The sequence below is a fragment of the Panulirus ornatus genome, chromosome 4 (genome assembly GCF_036320965.1).
Source record: "Panulirus ornatus isolate Po-2019 chromosome 4, ASM3632096v1, whole genome shotgun sequence".
NCBI classification, from domain to species: domain Eukaryota; kingdom Metazoa; phylum Arthropoda; class Malacostraca; order Decapoda; family Palinuridae; genus Panulirus; species Panulirus ornatus.
Window position 1 is genome coordinate 55,681,240 of NC_092227.1, and position 22,379 is coordinate 55,703,618.

At 41.1% G+C, this 22,379-nt stretch overlaps 1 protein-coding gene across 1 annotated transcript in view; it reads left to right on the top strand.

Moving 5' to 3' along the window:
• The window catches only part of LOC139766329 (neuroligin-4, X-linked-like), a 251,074-nt gene that overhangs the window by 195,617 nt on the left and 33,078 nt on the right, over positions 1-22,379 (top strand). The window contains exon 3 of the mRNA XM_071694836.1: positions 6,398-6,595. Coding sequence (XP_071550937.1) covers positions 6,398-6,595 — 198 coding nt within the window. The remainder of the gene's footprint in view (positions 1-6,397; positions 6,596-22,379) is intronic.

Below are 22,379 nucleotides of genomic sequence, written 5' to 3' on the forward strand. Positions count from 1 at the left end.
GATGGTTTATCACTCGGCTTACCAGTTGTTTTAGAATTCAGTCGAATTTTTAATGTCTATTTGTTTTGATCATATACAGCACATGAAGTGTACGTCCCAGATTTAGCTCTAAGTTCTGCCTCTCGCTCTGGTAATTGTTTGAATATTATGATGTAAATGGTCCAAACGTAAACCCAAATGAATCTTGCATAATCTTCTTTTAATGAATATCAACTGGACATTGCGAAATGAAAATAAGGTCTTTGATATACTGCAAATTAATTTGCTGTATCATTTGTTGTGGTGCATATAGCTTTAGAATTATCCTTTTTTTTCCTGGGGTCATTATTTCATATGATACGCGGGTACTAGAAATATTAGCGTAGGCGTGAATAATGTAAGCAGGAATAATAGTGATGAAGAAATGTAAATCCGCTTAGTACTTTTTTAAGTTATCACCGAGTCCCTGATCCTGCACATTAGCCCCGTTACCGCTGTCGTTTATACGTTTATATCTGGCGTTTTTCTCAAAGTATATCTGAATTTATGAAATACTTGTCTAAACGACTGTTGAAGGTATTTATAGTTTAAGCCTTCACTCTATCTGACGGTAACTTATTCCAGCGCTCAACACACCTATAGGAAAAGAAGCTTCTCCCCACGTTCGTACTACATCTTTTACAGCTGAGAGAATGTGTGAAATAGTGTAAGAAAGTGAAATCTGGGCTGCTGTGAGTAACAGTGAAAACGGATGGCGAGAGATGAGTGATTAGTGGTTACGCACCTGACCATAAGAAGAAAGACCATGAGGAGCAAGCATTTTGGCAGCTGAGTGAGTGTGTCAAGATTTTGGATGCAGGAAGCCGGGTGCTAATGATGGGTGGTTTCAAAGCGAGCGTGAGTAATGTGGCAGTTGAGGGTATAATTGGAGGACGTGGCGTATCAGTAATGTGAATGGAAATGGTGAACAGCTTTTGGAATTGTGTGCTGAAAAAGGGATGGTGACTGGAAATACCGGGTTTAGAAAGAGGGTCATACTAGTATACGTATGTGAGTGGGAAAGATGGTCTTTGGGCATTATTGTATTACATACTAATTGATAGGCTCGTAAAAGAGAGACTTTTAGATGTGAATGTGCTGAGAGAGGCAGCTGGTGGAATGTCTGATGATTATCTTGTGGAGACGAGGGTGGAAACTTTTAAAGGATTGCAGAAAAGAGAAAACGTTATGGACGACAAGAGAATAGTGAGAAATAAGTGAGCTTGGAAAACAGAATTGTGTGAAGTACTTCTAGGAGACTTTGAACGTGGAATGGCAAAAGGTGAGAGTAAACGAAGACAGGGGAGGGAATTGGGTGAGGAGTAGGAGATATTTATAGAGCATTGTTGTCATATGCGAGAAAAACTTTCTTCCTCACAATACGTTTGTAACACCTACAGAGCATTTTTATTGATCCTATCGCACACTTTCTCCAAATCCGTTAAACAAAACCAGATCCGTTAAACAAACCTCTCCGTTTCTGAAGTATTACTCACATTTATCCTTCAGAGCAAGCACCTGACCCACATGTCCTCTAACAGTCCTGAAACTAAACTGTTCCTCGCCAGTCTGGTGCTCTGTGCATGGCGCTACCCTTTCATTCATCATTCTCGTATACATCTTACCCGTTATATCAAACAGACTTGTAACACTGTAATGCTGATATCCAACTTTGCGCCCTTCGCCTTTATGCCATTAGTGCCACTCTTGAGGCATCCCGTCAACCCGCAGGCACCTTAGCTTAAGTCATACATACAATAAAAATCCGAAATAACCAGTCAAATTTACTGTGAACTTTATGAAAAATTCTGGTGCAGTCCCATCCATCTCAGCCCTCTTGCCACACTTTGCTTCATATAAGGCTTTCAACACTTCTTTTCACTAAACCACTTGCTATGACTCCATCACTTCGCATACTTCCCCAACACAAGCAACCCACAACTGTCACCTCATCATCTGGCGCATCCAATAGTTTATCAATATTCTCACCACATCTCTTCACGTCTACCTTATCTGTCGCCACATCCTCATATAACCCTTCAGTAATATTCCCGTTTGTTCTCTTGATTCATTACACTCTACTACTTTCCAAAACTTTTTTTTTTTGTTCTCCCTAAGTTTGCCGATACTATGTCGCCCAAATTCTCGTTTCCCTCTCTTTAGAGCCTATGTACCTTGACCTCGTGCAGCATTTTCTTGTACAACTCCCAGTTACTGTCACTCATCTCCTGCACGTAACGCCCATAAAATTATCTTTACTCCAACGACTTTAATGATTCGTTCCACCACTATCATCTCTCATATGCCCTCATCCCACCTTCTGCATGCCACATACATCTCTCGCACATAGAAGCACTGCTTCTTTAAATGCCTCACATTACCTCGACCGCTGCCTTACCTTCGTTCACTCACATTTACCATTCTTCACCCAGTCTCCCCTGGTATCTCCTCACAAAAGCCTTTCTTTTAGCTCAAAGTTTATTTCTAAATTCTTTAAGCTAATAATCTGTTTCCCGCCTTAGACAACAGAATCTGAGAAGGAAACCCTTGATTGGTTCTTCTCTCTGTTTCCACTTTCGTTATGAAATAATGGAAGAGGTGAGACTTTTCAGTACTCCGCTACCGCCCATTCTTCGTCGCTTTTTCGACACGCAGGAGATATGAGTAATTGTCTGTGGCCTATAAAGAGAATAGTCACGTAAAAGAACTTCCCCTGCTTCCGCGTAGATTGCAGCTTCAAAGCTACTGGAGCCCCGTGAATGTGGTCCTTAGATTGCTGAGTACTGACGTAATGTATAACATACACCCATGTGGTATGGGAGAAAGAACTTTACCTCCGTATTCCCCGTATGTCGTAGAAGGATCCGAAATAAGACGGAAGCAGAGGACTGGAAACCCTCCCCTTCTTATGTTCCTAATCCTAGAAGATGGAACAGAAGAAGGATCTAAGTGGAGAATGTTCATCCTCCTCGAGGGTTCAGCCTGGCGTGTATGAATGTTTATCACTGTTACCAATGTGAGGAGAAAGGAGAGATAGGTGGTATATATGAGGAAAGGCAGTTTTCTGGCTCGAAGAGGGCGACTAAAAGGGAGAGAGCGTGGGGGGGCCTGGAAATCCTCTAAGGCTCATCCTCTGTTCTTGACGCTGCCTCGCTAACAAGGGAAATGGCGAATATGTATGAAAAAGAATATATATATATATATATATATATATATATATATATATATATATATATATTTTTTTTTTTTTTTTTTTTTTTTTTTTTTTATTTATACTTTGTCGCTGTCTCCCGCGTTTGCGAGGTAGCGCAAGGAAACAGACGAAAGAAATGGCCCAACCCCCCCCCCCCATACACATGTACATACACACGTCCACACACGCAAATATACATACCTACACAGCTTTCCATGGTTTACCCCAGACGCTTCACATGCCTTGATTCACTCCACTGACAGCACGTCAACCCCTGTATACCACATCGCTCCAATTCACTCTATTCCTTGCCCTCCTTACACCCTCCTGCATGTTCAGGCCCCGATCACACAAAATCTTTTTCACTCCATCTTTCCACCTCCAATTTGGTCTCCCTCTTCTCCTCGTTCCCTCCACCTCCGACACATATATCCTCTTGGTCAATCTTTCCTCACTCATTCTCTCCATGTGACCAAACCATTTCAAAACACCCTCTTCTGCTCTCTCAACCACGCTCTTTTTATTTCCACACATCTCTCTTACCCTTACGTTACTTACTCGATCAAACCACCTCACACCACACATTGTCCTCAAACATCTCATTTCCAGCACATCCATCCTCCTGCGCACAACTCTATCCATAGCCCACGCCTCGCAACCATACAACATTGTTGGAACCACTATTCCTTCAAACATACCCATTTTTGCTTTCCGAGATACTGTTCTCGACTTCCACACATTTTTCAAGGCTCCCAAAATTTTCGCCCCCTCCCCCACCCTATGATCCACTTCCGCTTCCATGGTTCCATCCGCTGACAGATCCACTCCCAGATATCTAAAACACTTCACTTCCTCCAGTTTTTCTCCATTCAAACTCACCTCCCAATTGACTTGACCCTCAACCCTACTGTACCTAATAACCTTGCTCTTATTCACATTTACTCTTAACTTTCTTCTTCCACACACTTTACCAAACTCAGTCACCAGCTTCTGCAGTTTCTCACATGAATCAGCCACCAGCGCTGTATCATCAGCGAACAACAACTGACTCACTTCCCAAGCTCTCTCATCCCCAACAGACTTCATACTTGCCCCTCTTTCCAGGACTCTTGCATTTACCTCCCTAACAACCCCATCCATAAACAAATTAAACAACCATGGAGACATCACACACCCCTGCCGCAAACCTACATTCACTGAGAACCAATCACTTTCCTCTCTTCCTACACGTACACATGCCTTACATCCTCGATAAAAACTTTTCACTGCTTCTAACAACTTGCCTCCCACACCATATATTCTTAATACCTTCCACAGAGCATCTCTATCAACTCTATCATATGCCTTCTCCAGATCCATAAATGCTACATACAAATCCATTTGCTTTTCTAAGTATTTCTCACATACATTCTTCAAAGCAAACACCTGATCCACACATCCTCTACCACTTCTGAAACCGCACTGCTCTTCCCCAATCTGATGCTCTGTACATGCCTTCACCCTCTCAATCAATACCCTCCCATATAATTTACCAGGAATACTCAACAAACTTATACCTCTGTAATTTGAGCACTCACTCTTATCCCCTTTGCCTTTGTATATATATTTATATATCGTGTTTCGTATATATGTATATGTGTGTGTGTGTGTGTGTGTGTGTGTGTGTGTGTGTGTGTGTGTGTGTGTGTGTGTGTGTGTGTTTGTGTGTGTGGAAAGTTGCCAAGACGAAATCGATGACGGACGGGAGGAGCAAGAGAATGAGTAACGAGGGTGGGGAACGTAACAGGAACATTATCATGGCTGGTCTTCCCCTCTTGAGATCATAAGGCAGACGACGTCACAGTGATCCTCCTGTTCAAGTCTTCGGTGCACTACTGTACTTTGGATGATGAGGTCTCCTCTGTCTATATAGCCTTATTGTCTTATTATATATAGATAGATCATGGTAACATATAACACTGCAGGAGAGAAATAATTTACAGCCCCACGTCCTGTACATGTCAAGGATGCGGATGTTCATGGTGCAAAGTTTCTCAGTCTAACCGACTGAATTTTCCACCAGTAAAACTCGGCCTCCGAGCCTACACGTTAACCGTCTCGGGTATACTATACACGTCAGTCTAACTTCGGTGCAAAGTTAAATTTCCTTCGGGCAAAGTAAAGAATGTCTGATGCAGTGGAAGTTTCCCAGTGGCTCGACAAGTGTGATGCAGAGCCTTTCAATTAAGGAGGGAGGATTGTAACGAGAGGCATGAATACCCTACCCACAATGACCTGACCCTAAGCCACGAGAAAACACACTGGCCACCATTTGTCTCTCGAAGATCTCTTGAAACTTAGAGGCATCGAGACACACACACACACACACACACAAACACACACACACACACACACACACACACACACATAATTGTAAAACCGAAACGATTTCTTGGTTCCTCCTGATGTGTTGTTGTTATTTCTTGGTTATGATAATTTGATACTTTGATATAAATCTCAGCTGAAATTTCATCTACGTTATTAAAGACTCGGTAGCTTATTCATTCTCTTCTTGGCGTCCCTTTTTCAGCTTGAACTTATAAATTTTGATAAGTTATGTATCACAATAATTTTTTTGTTAGTTACTTGAAATTCTATTCATGATATACTATGTGGGTTCTCGCCTTACGATGTTTTATGTCTCTTTACAGTCTTTTAGGAGGACAGAATAAAAAAAATTAATTTAGTGTATTCATACAAACGTACGGTGACTTTCAATGATTTCGTCAATTCTAATATCAAATCAACTCTTCGAAATCTTCATTTATGGCCACCTTCATCCACCATTAGCACGTAAAACTAATCCAGTCACAGCCGCCGCCACTACCACTTCAAATACCAACGTTTTCATCATTTTCATAGTCAATTCTTCTCTCCCAGGCCGAGCTTTATTCAATTTTGGTTCTTCTGATGAGGCCTCGCCACTGTGGCTAACTGCCTCACTACCACCCGCATTATTAGCAACTTAACGAGCATTTCCTATGTGTTGCAGGTACTTCAGACGCAGTCCCCACCTGTGGCATAGGCCTCCATCCTCACCTTTCAGAACTACTAATCGTAACTGTTGATTGTGTGTTTCAGCTTCTGTAATTCCAATGACTACTACCTTCTCCATTACTGGTGTACATCACAGTCCGTGTGTTTCAGGGTTCTTCAACCCCAACGTGGACCCGGTTGGGCGGGCCACTGTGGCCAACTACGGCCTGATGGACCAACTGGCAGCGCTCCATTGGGTACAGGAGAACATAGTACGCTTTGGGGGAGACCCAGGTCACGTGACTGTCATGGGTCACGGCACGGGGGCTGCCTGCCTCAACTTTCTGGTAATCTCTCCCGCCGCTGCTGGTGAGTATCATACCTCTCTCTCAAAGGTCATATGGCGAGAGCTCTTAGTGACTCACGTTCCTGATCATCCGTCGTTCTTGCCATTCCAAATGTCATTAAAACAGCCAAATTAGTAAAGGGTCCTGTTGCTTGCTACTCGTCCCATGGTATTGATCATCTGTCCCACTGTTGCCGGTGAGTACAGCGCGTCTCTCTCGAAGGCCAAGTCATTTTCATGGATGACGGTATTGGTGCTGCCTGCCTTAGAGCGTTCTGATCACTCTCAGTCCCACGGTCGGTGAGTTAGTCCAGGTAGCTAAGATGACGACGCAGAGAGATAGCCATCGTGCTACAGTTGGGTGAAGACACCTGCCTGGTTATAGTTGCAAGTATATTTAGTATATGAAGTGCTTCTAAAGATGACCTGGTATTCACATAACATTGTTATATATATATATATATATATATATATATATATATATATATATATATATATATATATATATATATATATAATATATATATATATATGTATGTATATATATATATATATATATATATATATATATATATATATATATATATATATATATATATATATATACATGAGGATTTGGAAATCGTACGAGTTGATTATGTGTGAAGGATATGTTTGGGAATGAAAAAAAAAGAGGAACTGATAGAGTATGTCAGCTTTGAGATACAACCTCTCACCAAACAGAAATTTATATATATTTTCACGTTTGTATTGACTGTTTCATATGCTTTCAGGTTACGTAGAGTTAGTAAACACGCCAGTTTTCAAGCAAACTTTTTTTCGTCAGCTATGTTTAACGAATACAAATAACCCTCTCCACACGAGATTCGCTTCAATGAAATTAATTACTACAAAACAAACCGGTTTAAGGTGACAGAATTTTGAGAAAATACTTTTAATGAGTAAATCTTTCAAAAATGCGCAACACATGGTTAAGGTTTTCTCTGAACGCATTAATTAAAGATAACTCGGGAATATAGAATTTTCTTCGAAGTGAGTCATCATAACGTTAAGAACTGGAAGGCATCATTCATGCCCTGCTGACGTTATTGAAACAATCTTGCCAAACGTGTCCATTAGCAGCTTTTCTTTCTTTTTTCATAGTGATGCAGAAAAATGCTGCGGTGTCGTGCGGGATTTCCTAGTTGCGCGGGAGGTAAACAAGAATTTGTTGTTCATTATACATCCGCGTTCGACAGACGGAGTTGCATCAGCAACACCGGATGGCTGTCAACTGCTGGGTCGTTATCATGCCAGAACTCACAACTCACACCACATGATATAGACACACAGCGCATGTATTTACAACAGATATGTACCTTCAAAAAACATTACCGCTCAGAGGTTGAGGGGCCGGTGCATGCCGGACACGCATGATGTACAGGAAAGAGGATAATTTTCTCATTGTACAGTATTTCAGAATTCGAGTGTTGGTTTGCAATACGACCCCGAAAATGTTCGTGCCCCAACCGCATTGGCTGTATCGTATTTACACTTTCCTATAGTTTGGCATGAAGAGTATTGTTCCTTTATGTATACGAATTTTAATAACTACTGTATCTGATCTGGATTCCATGACATTCTCTTTCTTGACATTATAGAGTATGGTCCATATAACTACCGGGGAAATCTTAGAAATCTGGTTGATCTATTGTTGTCTGGGTGAGGCTCATTGTTTTACAATCATCACTAAACAAAGGTAGGAAACAACGATAGGCAAGGTATCCACATATCAGATACCTGTTTCACGATCTCATTAAGAGAGCCGTTGTGTGATCTAATACCCTTAACACCCTAAGCCGTGCCTGGTTACGGCTGAGTGGGACTCAGAGAAGATCAGAACCTCCCGTACAATAACCTTTGGATGATAGGCACAAAAATGGCCTCGTCCTCCAGTTTATTTCAGTTTCTTACTAAACGTTCATTTCACCCGTTGAGACAAAGAGACTTCCATGAACTCCTCGAGCATGACGGTATGATCCTTGACCGCAGCCTGAGGATATGATGACCCCGACCTCTGAGCTGACCATTAAGGATCAGGTCAAATGCCGGGCCATCATTTCCAAGGGTCGCTCCGTCAGGCTTAAATGGTCGTGTCGTCGTGCAGAAAGAATTGATGAAAGTTGTAGGTTAGCTGACAATATACGATAAGCCTTTAGATGTGTTGGAAAATATACCGTCAGAGGCTCAATTTGTTGGTTTGGTGTTTCCGACACTAGAGAGGTGTTTGATGTCTGACATACCAGTGTTCATGATACACTACATAAAAAGAAAACAAAAGAATGTTTCGCAGAAATACGGAAAGTGATGCTTGAAGTACGAATCTTGAAAGGGTAAAATATGACCAAGAATCTCACATAAATGAAAAAAGTTCAGTGTCACATGCAGCTCAGAAATATAAGCAAATTTTCTTATTACGATCAGTATCAATGCACTTTCAATAAGAGGGTGAAATATATATATAAAATATATATATATATATATATATATATATATATATATATATATATATATATATATATATATATATATGCTCTTTGATTTTGATTCATAATTCAGTGAGAGCTCTTTGCCAGGGAGTGCCTCTCGTAAAATAATGGGTTGTAGATATTACTCACCGATATCTTATCCCAGTTCGAATTCCTTGATGAAATGAAGGGGATCCATTACCTGTCCGAAACCAATCACATTTTTTGAAAGTAAAGACTACAGTCTGACCCCATAGATGAAACACTAGTGGCATTATTGTATCCATACGTTCGTGCTTCTCATTAAGTACAAATGGAGATATTAAGATTATTTGGTATTATTTGTGGTTCTCAAATGCTGCTTTTCACTGCCTCTGTGTCTTTGGCACAAGGTTTTACCAGAGTAGCAATATCCAGGGAGTAACCTATGAATACAAACGTAATTTCATTGTGGAAAGTTTATTCAAGAGTAATTTCAAGATCATTATGCGCTGTGAATTTTTGTCAATTACTTGATATACACAAAGTTAGAGTCATGAATCAAGTCTTTTTTTTAAAGGCTAATCAAATCACTTCAGCTTTATATCTGTCAAATTGAATCTTTATGAGCAGTATTTTGTATAGGATGTTTATTAATTTCCTTGTGTTATATTCCCTCAAAATGCTAGTGAACTGTAAATTCTGCCTGAGATTGTCATAATTATTGGAGAAAAGTCTCTCTAATGTTACATCCAAGAGGGATATCTCTTTGTAAAATGACCCTCTGCTATACACTGGCAACGTAGGTTCCCTCTACCGCTTTGAAAGCTTTACTGAAGTTTTCCAAACTATGTTCATGGTGCTGTCACTGACGATATCATTCAAGATTTGTCTGTCAAGAGAAGATCAATGTGAAGATCTTTAAGATTTGCAAGTTTGAAAACTAGTACGTCTTCGCAACTTTCGTGTTGACAGTCACTACCCACACTGTTGAAAGCTACTTTAAAAGTGACTTGTCGGTGATCTCTAGCTTCAGCATTATCAACGAAGTACTCGTTTGTTGTTAGAGTTTAATGTCAAATGTTCTCGTTGCGAGTAATTTTTGCAACTCAAGCACTATCGCGCAAATCTAAGTAGAGGCTGCGTCCGGAGCTACTGGAAAGGATTCCAGTACTTAGATACCGGCTTGTTAACTCCCACTGTGAGTTAATCGTGTTCATGTCCAATTTCAGCAAACTGATGTCATAAATTCTTTCGTCTTCCTTTGGCGTCTGTACTGGTTGCCTGTAATCTAGTTCTACTGCCGTTGTTTTCTTACAAGGCTTATCGTTAATTTCTACAAAAAGTCGATATTATAAACGGTTACAGCATTTTTGTATCACAAGATTAAGATAAGCTTTAACAGAGTGTAAGACGCTACTCTCTGCTATATTTTCCTTGTCATATTTTAATAGGGTTTACTTTGGAATTGCATATTCGGTGAGGATATCTCTATCATTTATATCTAACCATGATTCAGATATACCAATCTCATCATGCATAATTTCCTTCTGATGCATATACTCCGAGAATTACCATGAAATAATTACGAAGGAAGATGGGTCTCTTCCGCACTGGTTGCATTCTTGTTTTTCACCATAAATCGCGTGTAAGCTCAGTTAAGGAGATTGCCATAATGCGCAGCTCCCAACTAGTCGGGTGTAGTCCGCCCTTCATAGGAGTATGATAAAACATGTAAAACTGCTGCCACTAATCTACGAATTTAATTCCCTCCTGGAAACAAAGGTTCACTACTTTGTAAATGAAACTACAATCCTTACTGAGCAAGGCAAACACTCCTGAAATCATAATGTACTAGTTTGTTTCGAAAACGTCGAATTTATGTTGGGTGTATTTCTCCAGCAGCTCCTCCAATCACTCCTTCTGTGCATTGTTAGGACCTACAGTACAAAAAAAGGTATTATCGATAGCTCCTCCACTAACCTCCTGCATAGCGTCACAATATCATACACTCTGGCACCTGGAAAACAAAATCGTTCACGGTGTGAAGGGTTCCTTACGCAAACTCCTCCAGTTTGACCCGAGGCTTACCCTGTATTGGATGTCCTCGACGTCATCCAAGACTCGAAACCGATTCTTTTATGTTACTGACAGCAAAGGCAAACGTTGAGAAGGTTTAGCACCTCGTTGCACTTCCTGGAAAGGTCGGCAACCTTGAGTGAGAGAAGGATCACACACACACACACACACACACATATATAGGTGTGTATATGATATATATATATATATATATATATATATATATATATATATATATATATATATATATATATATAGTGTGTGTGTGTGTGTGTGTGTGTGTGTGTGTGTGTGTGTGTAGTTGACTGGTTGGTAAGGGTATTCAATGTATGTATGCTTCATGATGAAGTGCCTGAGGATTGGCGGAATGCAAAGGGGATAAAGGTGAGTGTTCAGATTTCAAAGGTATAAGTTTGTTGAGTATTCCTGGGAAATTATAAGGAAGGGTATTAACTGAGATGGTAAAGGCATGTACAGAGCATCAGACTGGGGAAGAGCTGTGTGGTTTCAGAAGTGGTAGAGGGTGTGTGGATCAGGTGTTTGCTTTGAAGAATGTATGTGAGAAATACTTAGAAAAACAGATGGATATGTATGTAGCATTTATGAATCTGGAGAAGGCATATCATAGAGTTGATAGAGATGCTTTGTTAAAGGATTAAGAGTATATGGTATGGGATGTAAGTTGCTAGTAGTGAAAAGTTTTTATCAAGGATGTAAGGTATGTGTACGAGTAGGAAGAGAGGAAAGTGATTGGTTCTCAATGAATGTCGGTTTGCAGCAGAGGTGAGTAATGTCTCCATGGTTGTTTGATTTGTTTATAGATGGGGTTGTTAGGGAGGTGAATGCAAGAGTTTTGAAGAAAGGGGCGAGTATGCAGTCTGTTGTGGATGAGAGGGCTTGAGAAGTGAGTCAGTTGTTGTTCGCTGATGATACAGAACTGGTGGCTGATTCGGGTGAGAAACTGCAGAAGTTGGTGATTGAGTTTGGTAAAGTGTGTGAAAGAAGAAAGCTGAGAGTAAATGTGAATAAGAGCAAGGTAATTAGGTTCAGTAGGGTTGAGAGACAAGTTAATTGGGAGGTAAGTTTGAATGGAGAAACACTGGAGGAAGTGAAGTGTTTCAGATATCTGAAAGCGGATTTAGCAGCGGATGGGACGATGGAAGCGGAAGCGAGTCACAGGGTGGTGGAGGGGGCAAAGGTTCTGGGAGCATTGAAGAATGTGTGGAAGGCGAGAACGTTATCTCGGAGAGCAAAGACGGGTATGTATGAAGGAATAGTGGTTCCAAAATGTTATATGGTTGTAAGGCATGGGCTATAGATAAGGTTGTGCGGAGGAGGGTGGATGTATTGGAAATGAAATGTTTGAGGACAATATGTGGTGTGAGGTGCTTTGATCGAGTAAGTAATGAGAGGGTAAGAGAGATGTGTGGTAATAAAAAGAGTGTGATTGAGAGAGTAGAAGAGAGTGTATTGAAATGGTTTCGTCACACGGACAGAAAGAGTAAGGAAGGATTGACAAAGAGGATATATTTGTCAGAGGTGGAGGGAACGAGGAGAAGTGGGAGACCAAATTGGAGGTGGAAGGAGGGAGTGAAAAAGATTTTGAGCGATCGGGGCCTGAATATACAGGAAGGTGAAAGGCGTGCAAGGAATAGAGTGACTTGGAATGATGTTGTATACCGGGATCGACGTGCTGTCAATGGATTGAATCAGGGATGTGAAGCGTCTGGGGGTAAACCATGGAAAGTTTTGTGGGGCCTGGATGTGGATATGGAGCTGTGGTTTCAGTGCATTACATATGACAACTAGAGACCGAGTGTGAACGAATGTAGCCTTTTGTTTTCTTTTCCTAGTGCTACCTCGCGTGCACGTTGGGGTATGGGGGTGTCATTTCATGTGTGGCGGGGTGGCGGAGAGAAAGAATACTTCCCACGTATTCCCTGCGTGTCGCAAAGGGCGACTAAAAGGGAAGGGGGGGGGTCTGGAAATCCTCCCCTCCCATTTCATTATTTTCCAAAAGAGGGAACAGAGAAGGGGGCAAAGTGAGCATATTCCCTCTAAGGCTCAGCCCTCTGTTCTTAACGCTACCTCGCTAACGCGGGAAATGGCTAATGTGTATGTGTTTCCTGCGTCAGCGAGGTAGCGCCAGAAATCAGACGAAGAATGGCTTATCCACTTATACACACACACACACACACACACACACACACACACACACACACACACACACACACATATATACCTCTCTCCTCTTAACAGTCAAGTCTCCATGTATAACCTCAACCATCGTGTCTGTTGCGATGGTGATGCTTACTGCAGTGCGAAAGCCTCAATGGCTCTCTTTGTGGATGTGGAGCCTCCCAACTTTTCCGTCATTTCACAAAAAAATGTTCAACCATTTGAAATATTCTATTCAAGCCCAAAACTTGTTGGTTTATCACTCCAATACTGGAGAAATATGTCCCAATGTTCATAGAATATGTATGGAAGCTAAATTGCTGCACTGATAAATGAATATAGAAAATGATTTAACTAAAAATCTTGAAAATGTAGAGCATAACCAAAAATTCCACATAGCTGAACAATGTTCAACGTTAGCAGCAGCATTGCGAAATATGCATATCCCTTTTTACAATCAATATCCATGCATTTTTAGAAAAGAATAAAATTAAAAAAATGTTCGTTCGAGCTTTTTGATTTTAACGTATATGCTATAAAGAAAACTTTGTCGGTGAAGTCCACACACGTAAAATTATGGATTTTTATACTGTAACATTTTATTCCAGCTGAGGATTGAAGGTGGATTGAAGGGGATTCACTAACAGCCCTACGATATAACCACATTTTGACAAAATGCAAATAAAAGTCTGACCTCCATTAAAAAAAAATCGTCAGTGGGGTTATTACATTCATAATTTCGTACTTGCCAGAAGTTACAGTAAAGTTGGAAGGAAATAAGATTATTCTATGGTATTCATGGCTACCAAATTCACTTGCTTACTGACCCTTCTACTTCTTGACTTAGAAGTAGGACATGAACGCAAATGGATCTATTTTGGAAAAGAGGTTTATTCATAAGTAAATTGAAATTGATAACCCAGTGTATGATTTTGTTAATTGCTTGATGGAGGATGAAGTTGTCATTATAAGACTTGTTTATTAGCAACTAATTAAAAGATTTCAGCTTGAGATATATTAAATGGAATATGAATAGTACTTTTTTTTTCGATTATATATTACTGTCCTTGTGTTATACTTGTTTTGCGATAATGAGCGAGAGTGTCCCTCTAACATAATAACTGTTCCAGGACGAACGTCTGATGGTGGTTCGTCCTTGGCCAGAACGATGTTTACAATTTCCAGGAGAAAAGCGCTGAAAGCCTATTGGCTAACGTTATATCCTAGCAGAATGTGGCAACCATTTGAATGGCATTTGTTCATTTCTTTCTAGCACACTTTTTATGTGAAAAGAATTAAATTTTTTTCCTCAGACTTTTCGTCTGTCATTTTCACAAAATCTCCTTGAATTTTGTTGAGTCAAACAGAATATTCGTTTATAGTCTGGCCTTTTTATATTTCATTCAAGTCCGTCACTGGTGCCTTTAACATTCTATCTATCTGTCTTTCCATTTCTCTCTCCTCTCGTTTTCTCTCTCTCTTTATATATGTATATATATATATATATATATATATATATATATATATATATATATATATATATATATATATATATATATATATATTGTAATAGTTGGTGGGTAGAAGACAGCAGCCGACTCTGGAGGTACTGCTTTCTGGGTATGAGATGGATGACGCAGTAAGCCATCACTATGTTGTTTTTCACGTTCCCTTCCCTGACCCAGGTTTCTGTCCATTCTCCTTGCGCTACGTAGTTACATGTAGGTTGTTGGCATTCATGCCACAAGCTCTCATTAACTCTATCATTTATATAACGTACGACAACACATAACTAGCCCAGATTTTTATATCCAGCACTAGATTTTCCCCTCCTTAACGATGTCGAACCCTGGAGGCGCGCTAGTTCCATGGTTCTCCGGCGCTGAGTCGGAGTGGCGCCACTGGTTGAGGAGGATTGGACGGCTCCATTGACCGTCAACAAGTAACTAAGGCCCACCTCATCCCTACCGTCACAGATCCTAGACCTATTTTCTCTATACATATCCGGATGATTAACAGTCTCACGTTCAACTTCCCTTGTGTAAAACATAGTGAAGGTATTCCCTGTTTTCACTCTCCCTCAAAGCCAATTTTTCAATATTGTGTCTCTGTATTATCTTATCTTCAGTTTTTCATCAATAACTCGACTGTCTGACCTCCTTCTACGAAGCATTCTGTCTTCACATCCACCTGCTGGATGCATCTACGCAAGGGATTGCAAACTACACTAAAAGGATTTGGTTGGGTTGTATTCGAGATGATCCCTGTGGAGTAAAGTCCCGTTCATTTTCCCTCCTTACAACTCTCGAACTAATATCCGAACAACTAACACGAGTTTCCGACCATTACGACGACTTTTCCAATATACCTGAATACTCATCTAATCCTGATGCCCACCACTATAGATGCACTATTTCTTCCCCTAGAGTCCCCTAACCATAATCTCACACAGGAATACACAGCACTCAAACAGTAATAGACCACTGGGTCCCCTCGAGGGTGTTTGTGTTAGTGGAAGAGATATGAAAATCCGTGATTAGTGTGGTAAGAATAGAAACACGCACGTACGAAAAATAGAAATTATTGCATACTTTTCATGCAGCTAAGGAGGCACAATAATGTCAATCGAAAATTAGCAGCGAAACAATTATCAAGTCTATGCACGAACGTATTTACTGTACTATCTCAACCACTGTGACTGGTGGATCATTCCATACGTTAACAATCCTTCTACAGAGAAAGTACTTCACGTCACTCCAGGTTTGTAGCCATCATTGCGAGTGAAATCAGACGCATCTATCCCTATGTAGGTCATTAGATCGAGTTCATCAAAGCCTTTGATGATTTTGAATGGCTGTGTCAAGATCACTCCTTCACCTTTTCTTTTCTATACTAAATTGATTTAAGTCATTTACTCGACTTTCATAGAATTTGTTTCTTAGTCCGGTAATCATCTTAGTAGCTCGTCTCTGTACTCTCTTCATTCTGTTTACGTCTTTCCTCAAGTAGGGTAACCAAAACAGAAAACGATAGTCAGGCTGAGGACGCCAAAGTGACTTGCAAAGAGTAAGTATAATTTCCCTAGACTTTAACTTGCCAGCCTCTCCTATAAATCCAAGAATTTTGTTCGCCTTTTTAACTGCTTCTGTGCACTGTTTTCTTGACTTTAGATCACCAGACATTATCACACCTAAGTCTTTTTCCTCATCTGTCTCTTGCAGATAACAGGATCTATACTGCAGATTGCCTTTTCATTTTTACTACCGACATATAAAACTTAGCACTCATCAATATTACTATTTATTTGCCACCTGTGACCCTAGTCCTAAGTCGAAGCTGCAGACGTGTGTTTTCTGTTGCAGATATATTTCCAACCTAGGATCGTCTTCTGATTTCAATACCTTATAATGCAGCCTATTATCAATGTCATTAATATACTTGAGAAAGAGAACCGGCCCTAAGACTGATCCTTGTGGTACAACACTTGTTACATTTAAACATTCTAAGGCTTGACAATAATTACAATTTGTTTAAGGGAAGTTCACCAATTTCCTAAACACAGAAGTACAATCCCATCTATACCATGAGTTAACTTCACCTAAGTAACCTTTGATGTGGAATTTTATCGAATACTATATGAAAATCTAGATATATAACATCAACTACTTTGCTTTCAACATAAAGATTGATTGTATAATATAGAAATCAAGCAGATTTGTCAGACATGAACGATCACGTCGAAATTACTCCCACTTAGGCAAGTCCATCCTGAATCCCTCCCTCAAAACGCTGACTCTGGAACTCTGGGAGAGCTTAGCGGTATTCCATTTGTAGCTTCTTTGCTAACTTTCCCTGAGGCAAGTACTGTTTCTCAGCCCAGGATGCCTCCCGTTGTAGAGTGAAGTCAAGCGCACCTCTGTGAGAAAAAGAATGTCCTAATTTAAACTCTTCTTCCCTTGATTAACCTTCCTGGTCCTTGATCAAAAGGATATTCAGTGGCATTTGGAATTCAGCCTTTTCTAACCTGAACAATCTAAATCGACTTACTAAATGATAAAGCTGTTCTTTCCGGTACGGTAGTCTCCTCTAAATCTACTTTAGATTCGTGTTCTAGTGCTTCTTCTCCATCTCCTCTACTGAAGCGATGCTCCCTCCTGTATTTTTCTTATGCAGGTCTTTCGAGTAGTTTTCCAGTTTCAAGTGAGTAAGGTGTATGGCCCTCACGAACATACCTACTCGATTCCTTAGGGAATGTGCCATTGAGTAAGCTCTGATGATCCTTGTATTTCGTTTCGATTCCAAAGCATTACTTTACTTTCATCTTTAAAACACTCCTCGATGTGACCCATCCTCGAGAAGTGAGACCTCTCTAACCCTTGCAACCAACGTCTTATTGCTCTGAATTTGTCTCCGAAGTCTTTGACACTGTCCTTACTTCCTCAAACACCTAGAATCCCATTTCGTTTTTTTTTTCTAATCATCAATAGAGCTTTTCTGGCACGTGGTCTACTGGGTCTCCAAGGCATATGTTCAGTGTAGTTATGTTTGCTTGCTAAACTTACCTCCTCTGGCTTTCTTGTTCTGCTTTCTCTCTAGTTGGTCCATAGTGGTGTCTCTCAGTTTCTGTCCTATCACCTCCTCTTCTTCTCTCATTAGATGATCTCTCTTCAACCTTTACTTTTATTCATTCTCACTTTTCCTTCCCATCGCAATCTAATACTCGATCTTTTTCTTGCACTAAACGTATCGTATTTCTTAATTCAGACCTGTGCAGCCTTGTTTGTTCAACATTGCTACAATACAATTCTACAAACAGCACTTTCCAAATGTAATTCGTTTCCACCAGGTCAATATCAATACACCACAATTCAACCTATCTATAATATGAGCTTGATGAGTATAAGTATATTTTCTAGTTTATCCTAGAAACCTGGCTATAATAATTTTGTTGAGTATAACTATAACCTCCAGTCTACCCTAGAAACATAGCTAGAACGTAAACTTGATGAGTATTACTATTTCCTCTAGTCTGTCCTAGAAACATAGCTTTTACATAGACTTGTTCAGCATAACTGTATCCTCCAGTCTATCCTAGAAACATAGCTAGAACGTAAAATTGTTCAGTATTGCTATATCCCACAGTCTATCCTAGAAACGCCACATATGTAACATCACAAAATCTGCTTCACAGAAGTCGGGGGTGTTATATATGTCGTAACTCTTTCATACCTACCGGGTTTCTATTTACTCCCAAAAGGAACATTACCCACAAAACTAACTTGCTTCTTTCTTCATTCCACAATTAGCTCGAGTGAGATGGAAAGCAATCTCTCTCATTTACTCTTTGGATATGACGTCGCATTCTTTCTGCAGTGGTGGTGCTACCCTCTCCGTGTTCCACAATGTCATTTCGGTCACTGGTCTCATGAACTGTACAAAAGTATCCCTGCCATCGAGGCTTAGGCCCGTGTCACGTGTCTGGCCGTTGCTTCCCATAGTTTCCATGTGGAGACCGACCACTCGAGCAATGACCATTAAGATACTTCCCTCGTCCCCTGACGTCATGGATGTGGGATCCTCTTACCTTTATGTTTTTTCCTCTTCCTGTAACCCTTCTACATTTTAGGGTCTGGTCTAGAAAACACCTGAGGAGTTTGGATTATCATTATTTTCTTTCATACCATTTTTTTTTTATCTGAGATGACCATGATAAGGACAGGTTTTGCCTATGACTTGTCGGTAAGTAAACGAGACTATAGATACATAGAGATGGCTTGGTATTGCTGCTACCAGAGGCGAGGAAAATTAGCGTCATTAGCTAAGAAAAGAAATGCACTGTCATTTACTGAGACAGTGAGCATCTGCTGCTGAGATAAGTACATATTGTAACGAAAATAACCAGCATCGCAATTATTGGTAGAAATAAAAGTAACACCACTGTAGGTGGCCAAAATAACCAGCAACTCAATCAGTGGTAGAAATATAACACCACTGTAGGTGGCCAAGATAACCAGCAACACAGTCAGTGGTAGAAATGTAAGTAACACCACTGTAGGTGGCCAAGATACTCAGCAACACAGTGGTAGAAATGTAAGTTACACCACTGTAGGTGGCCAAAATAACCAGCAACTCAATCAGTGGTAGAAATGTAAGTAACACCATTGTAGGTGGCCAAGATAAGCAACATTAGTGGTTGAGCTAATTAGCTTCACTGTCAGTAGTTGAGATGGCCTGCATCACTGACAGTGACCGAGATAACCAGTATCACTCATTGCGGTAGAGATAACCAGTATCACTGTAAGTGAAGAAGATGCTAGCATCATTCTCATTCGTCAAGATAAGGGAGATTATTGGCTGAGATAACAAGCATCAGTGACATAGTGGCTGTAAAAGACAGCATTACAAGCTAGTGGCCAAGATAACCAGCTTCATCTCAGTGGTTAAGATAACCACTGTCACTGTCAGTGGCCTAGGTAAGTAGCATCACTGTCATTGTCTAAGATACCCAACATCACTGCTAGTGGCCCAAATAACCAGCATCATCATTAATGGCCGAGATGACCAGCATCACTGTCAGCGGCCAAGATAACCAAAATCACTGTCAGCGGCCAAGATGACCAGCGTCACTGTCAGCGGCCAAGATGACCAGCATCACTGTCAGCGGCCAAGATAACCAAAATCACTGTCAACGGCCAAGATGACCAGCATCACTGTCAACGGCCAAGATAACCAAAATCACTGTCAACGGCCAAGATGACCAGCATCACTGTCAACGGCCAAGATAACCAGCGTCACTGTCAGCGGCCAAGATAACCAGCGTCACTGACTAAGATTATCAGGGCAGCAAGATGGCGGCAGCTTTGTTGTGTTGTCGGCCGGCAGTAAAATATGACGACGCCATAAAAGCTCCGTCCGTAGTATTTGGATCCGCGGGTTGGGTGTGTTATTTCACATACTGTGACGACGGCTCTCCTCTCCCTCGTTCGTCCCTTCTCTCTCTCTCTCTCTCTCTCTCTCTCTCTCTCTCTCTCTCTCTCTCTCTCTCTCTCTCTCTCTCTCTCTCTCTCTCTCTTCCGTCCGGCGTGTTGCCGGAGGGAGTGGAGGAGGGTGGGCATAGAGCCTTTACTTTGCTGTTCTTTTCTTCTACTGCTTTTAAAGGGAACTGCATTTCTTTAACCTATCTTTTTTTTTTTCTTTCAGTGCTAGGGCCGGACCATCTCGCTTGGACCTTGGGTCTGTGGGGTCTGTGTATCTACGTCTCTCTCTCTCTCTCTCTCTCTCTCTCTCTCTCTCTCTCTCTCTCTCTCTCTCTCTCTCTCTCTCTCTCTCTCTCTGCAATAAGCTTTGGAATCAATTGTTTTTTAACGTTGCTGTGGTATTATGAACATAGTTCTGAGGGCCTTTCCTTTTTTCATAACAGGTCGTCTGACTCCACACACACACACACACACACACACACACACACACACACACACACACACACACACTGGGCACAGTATGTAGGCGTTCTGATAGTCTTCTAACAATACTGACGCGAGTTTAGGTAGCTAAAGTGGTCACGTTTGCATGTTCCTACCGCATATCTTTCAGTTTACAAGATCAAAATTTACAGAGAAAAATATAATGAGAAAAAGAAATTTTTCTCCCTTTTGGTAGCAAAGGAGAGGAAGGAGAGGAAGCATTAGAATTATTTAGTAATCTATATAGTTGTTGCTTTATATTCTCGTGAGAAATCTTAAAAGACGCTGAGAACGTACGAGGGAGAACTATTGATGTACACACACACACACACACACACACACACACACACACACACACGCAGTCCACAGTGAAAACCTTGAGTGTAAGAGATGAATCATAACATGAAACAGAAGTAGTGACTGACGACCACATCTTCGCATCACAGCCCGCAACGCTCTCCTTTTTGGCCAATATGAGTGATGTGCCAGCACGGGACAGACGGAGAGTTATATACACAAGACGCCAGCACTGAGCCAGCCCTGGCTGGGGCCGCCACCACAACACATCAAGTAAATAGAGCTGGAGGAGGCCGTCGGTCACCAGGACACACCAGGCAGGAAGCTGCTCGTCGCTGGCCCCAGACCAGAGTGTGTGTGTGGGAGATGCGGAGCCGCGAATCCAGTTACGACTGTAGTTAGGCTGAGGCTGTTAATCTTAGCTCGTTCAGAAGAGAGTGGTTGCCTTCCAGGGTTACGGGTGTGTGTGTGTGTGTGTGTGTGTGTGTGTGTGTGTGTGTGTGTGTGTGTGTGTGTGTGTGTGTGTGTGTGTGTGTGTGTGTGTGTGTGTGTGGGTAGTCGTGATAGCAATGTCGGTAGCGAAGCAGCCATTGTCTTCTCTGATTTTTTGCTTTCTTAATTGCTGGTCGTATGACTATGTTGGCGGGATATGGTGGTCATGTGTCGGCTAGAGCGTTGTCTATAGTGTCATTTACTGATGCATACGTACTTTCCTCTCCCTGTTGCTCTTATTGGTTCTCATGCTCGTATACTTGACAACCCTTCCGCCGCTACAAGAATTCGCGATGCCTGGTACATCTTCTCCTACCACGCGCACCGGAGTTTCTAAGCTCATGCAGTTACTATCATCGTCATTGCCGTTACTGCTGCTACTACAGGGGCTACTACTGCTGCTACTATCATTACTACAACTACTACTACAACTTCGACTAATACAAACGAGTAACAGTCACAGACTGATGTCCTGGAACACACCGAAAGTCCTAGGACGCCTGGTTGAAGATGTACAAATACCTCCTCTTTTGGGGGGGTGTCGAGACAAGGGTACGGTACAAGTTTCGATCAGGCGTGTTCCTTGGCATTTTCTTTTTGCCGAGACTCTGCAAAATCTTTTAACACAGAATAGTCGTTCGTGTTAGTTTTTTATACCGTATCAGAACCAGAACTAACTCGTGGTATACAAAAGGTTTCTCTGATGAAACAGATAATCATAATCATCATAATTACCGTTTTTTGTTATGCTTAGGTCGATATTGTAGTTACTGTTATAATCTCTCGTCAGTATCAAGGATAATAATGAAAAATAC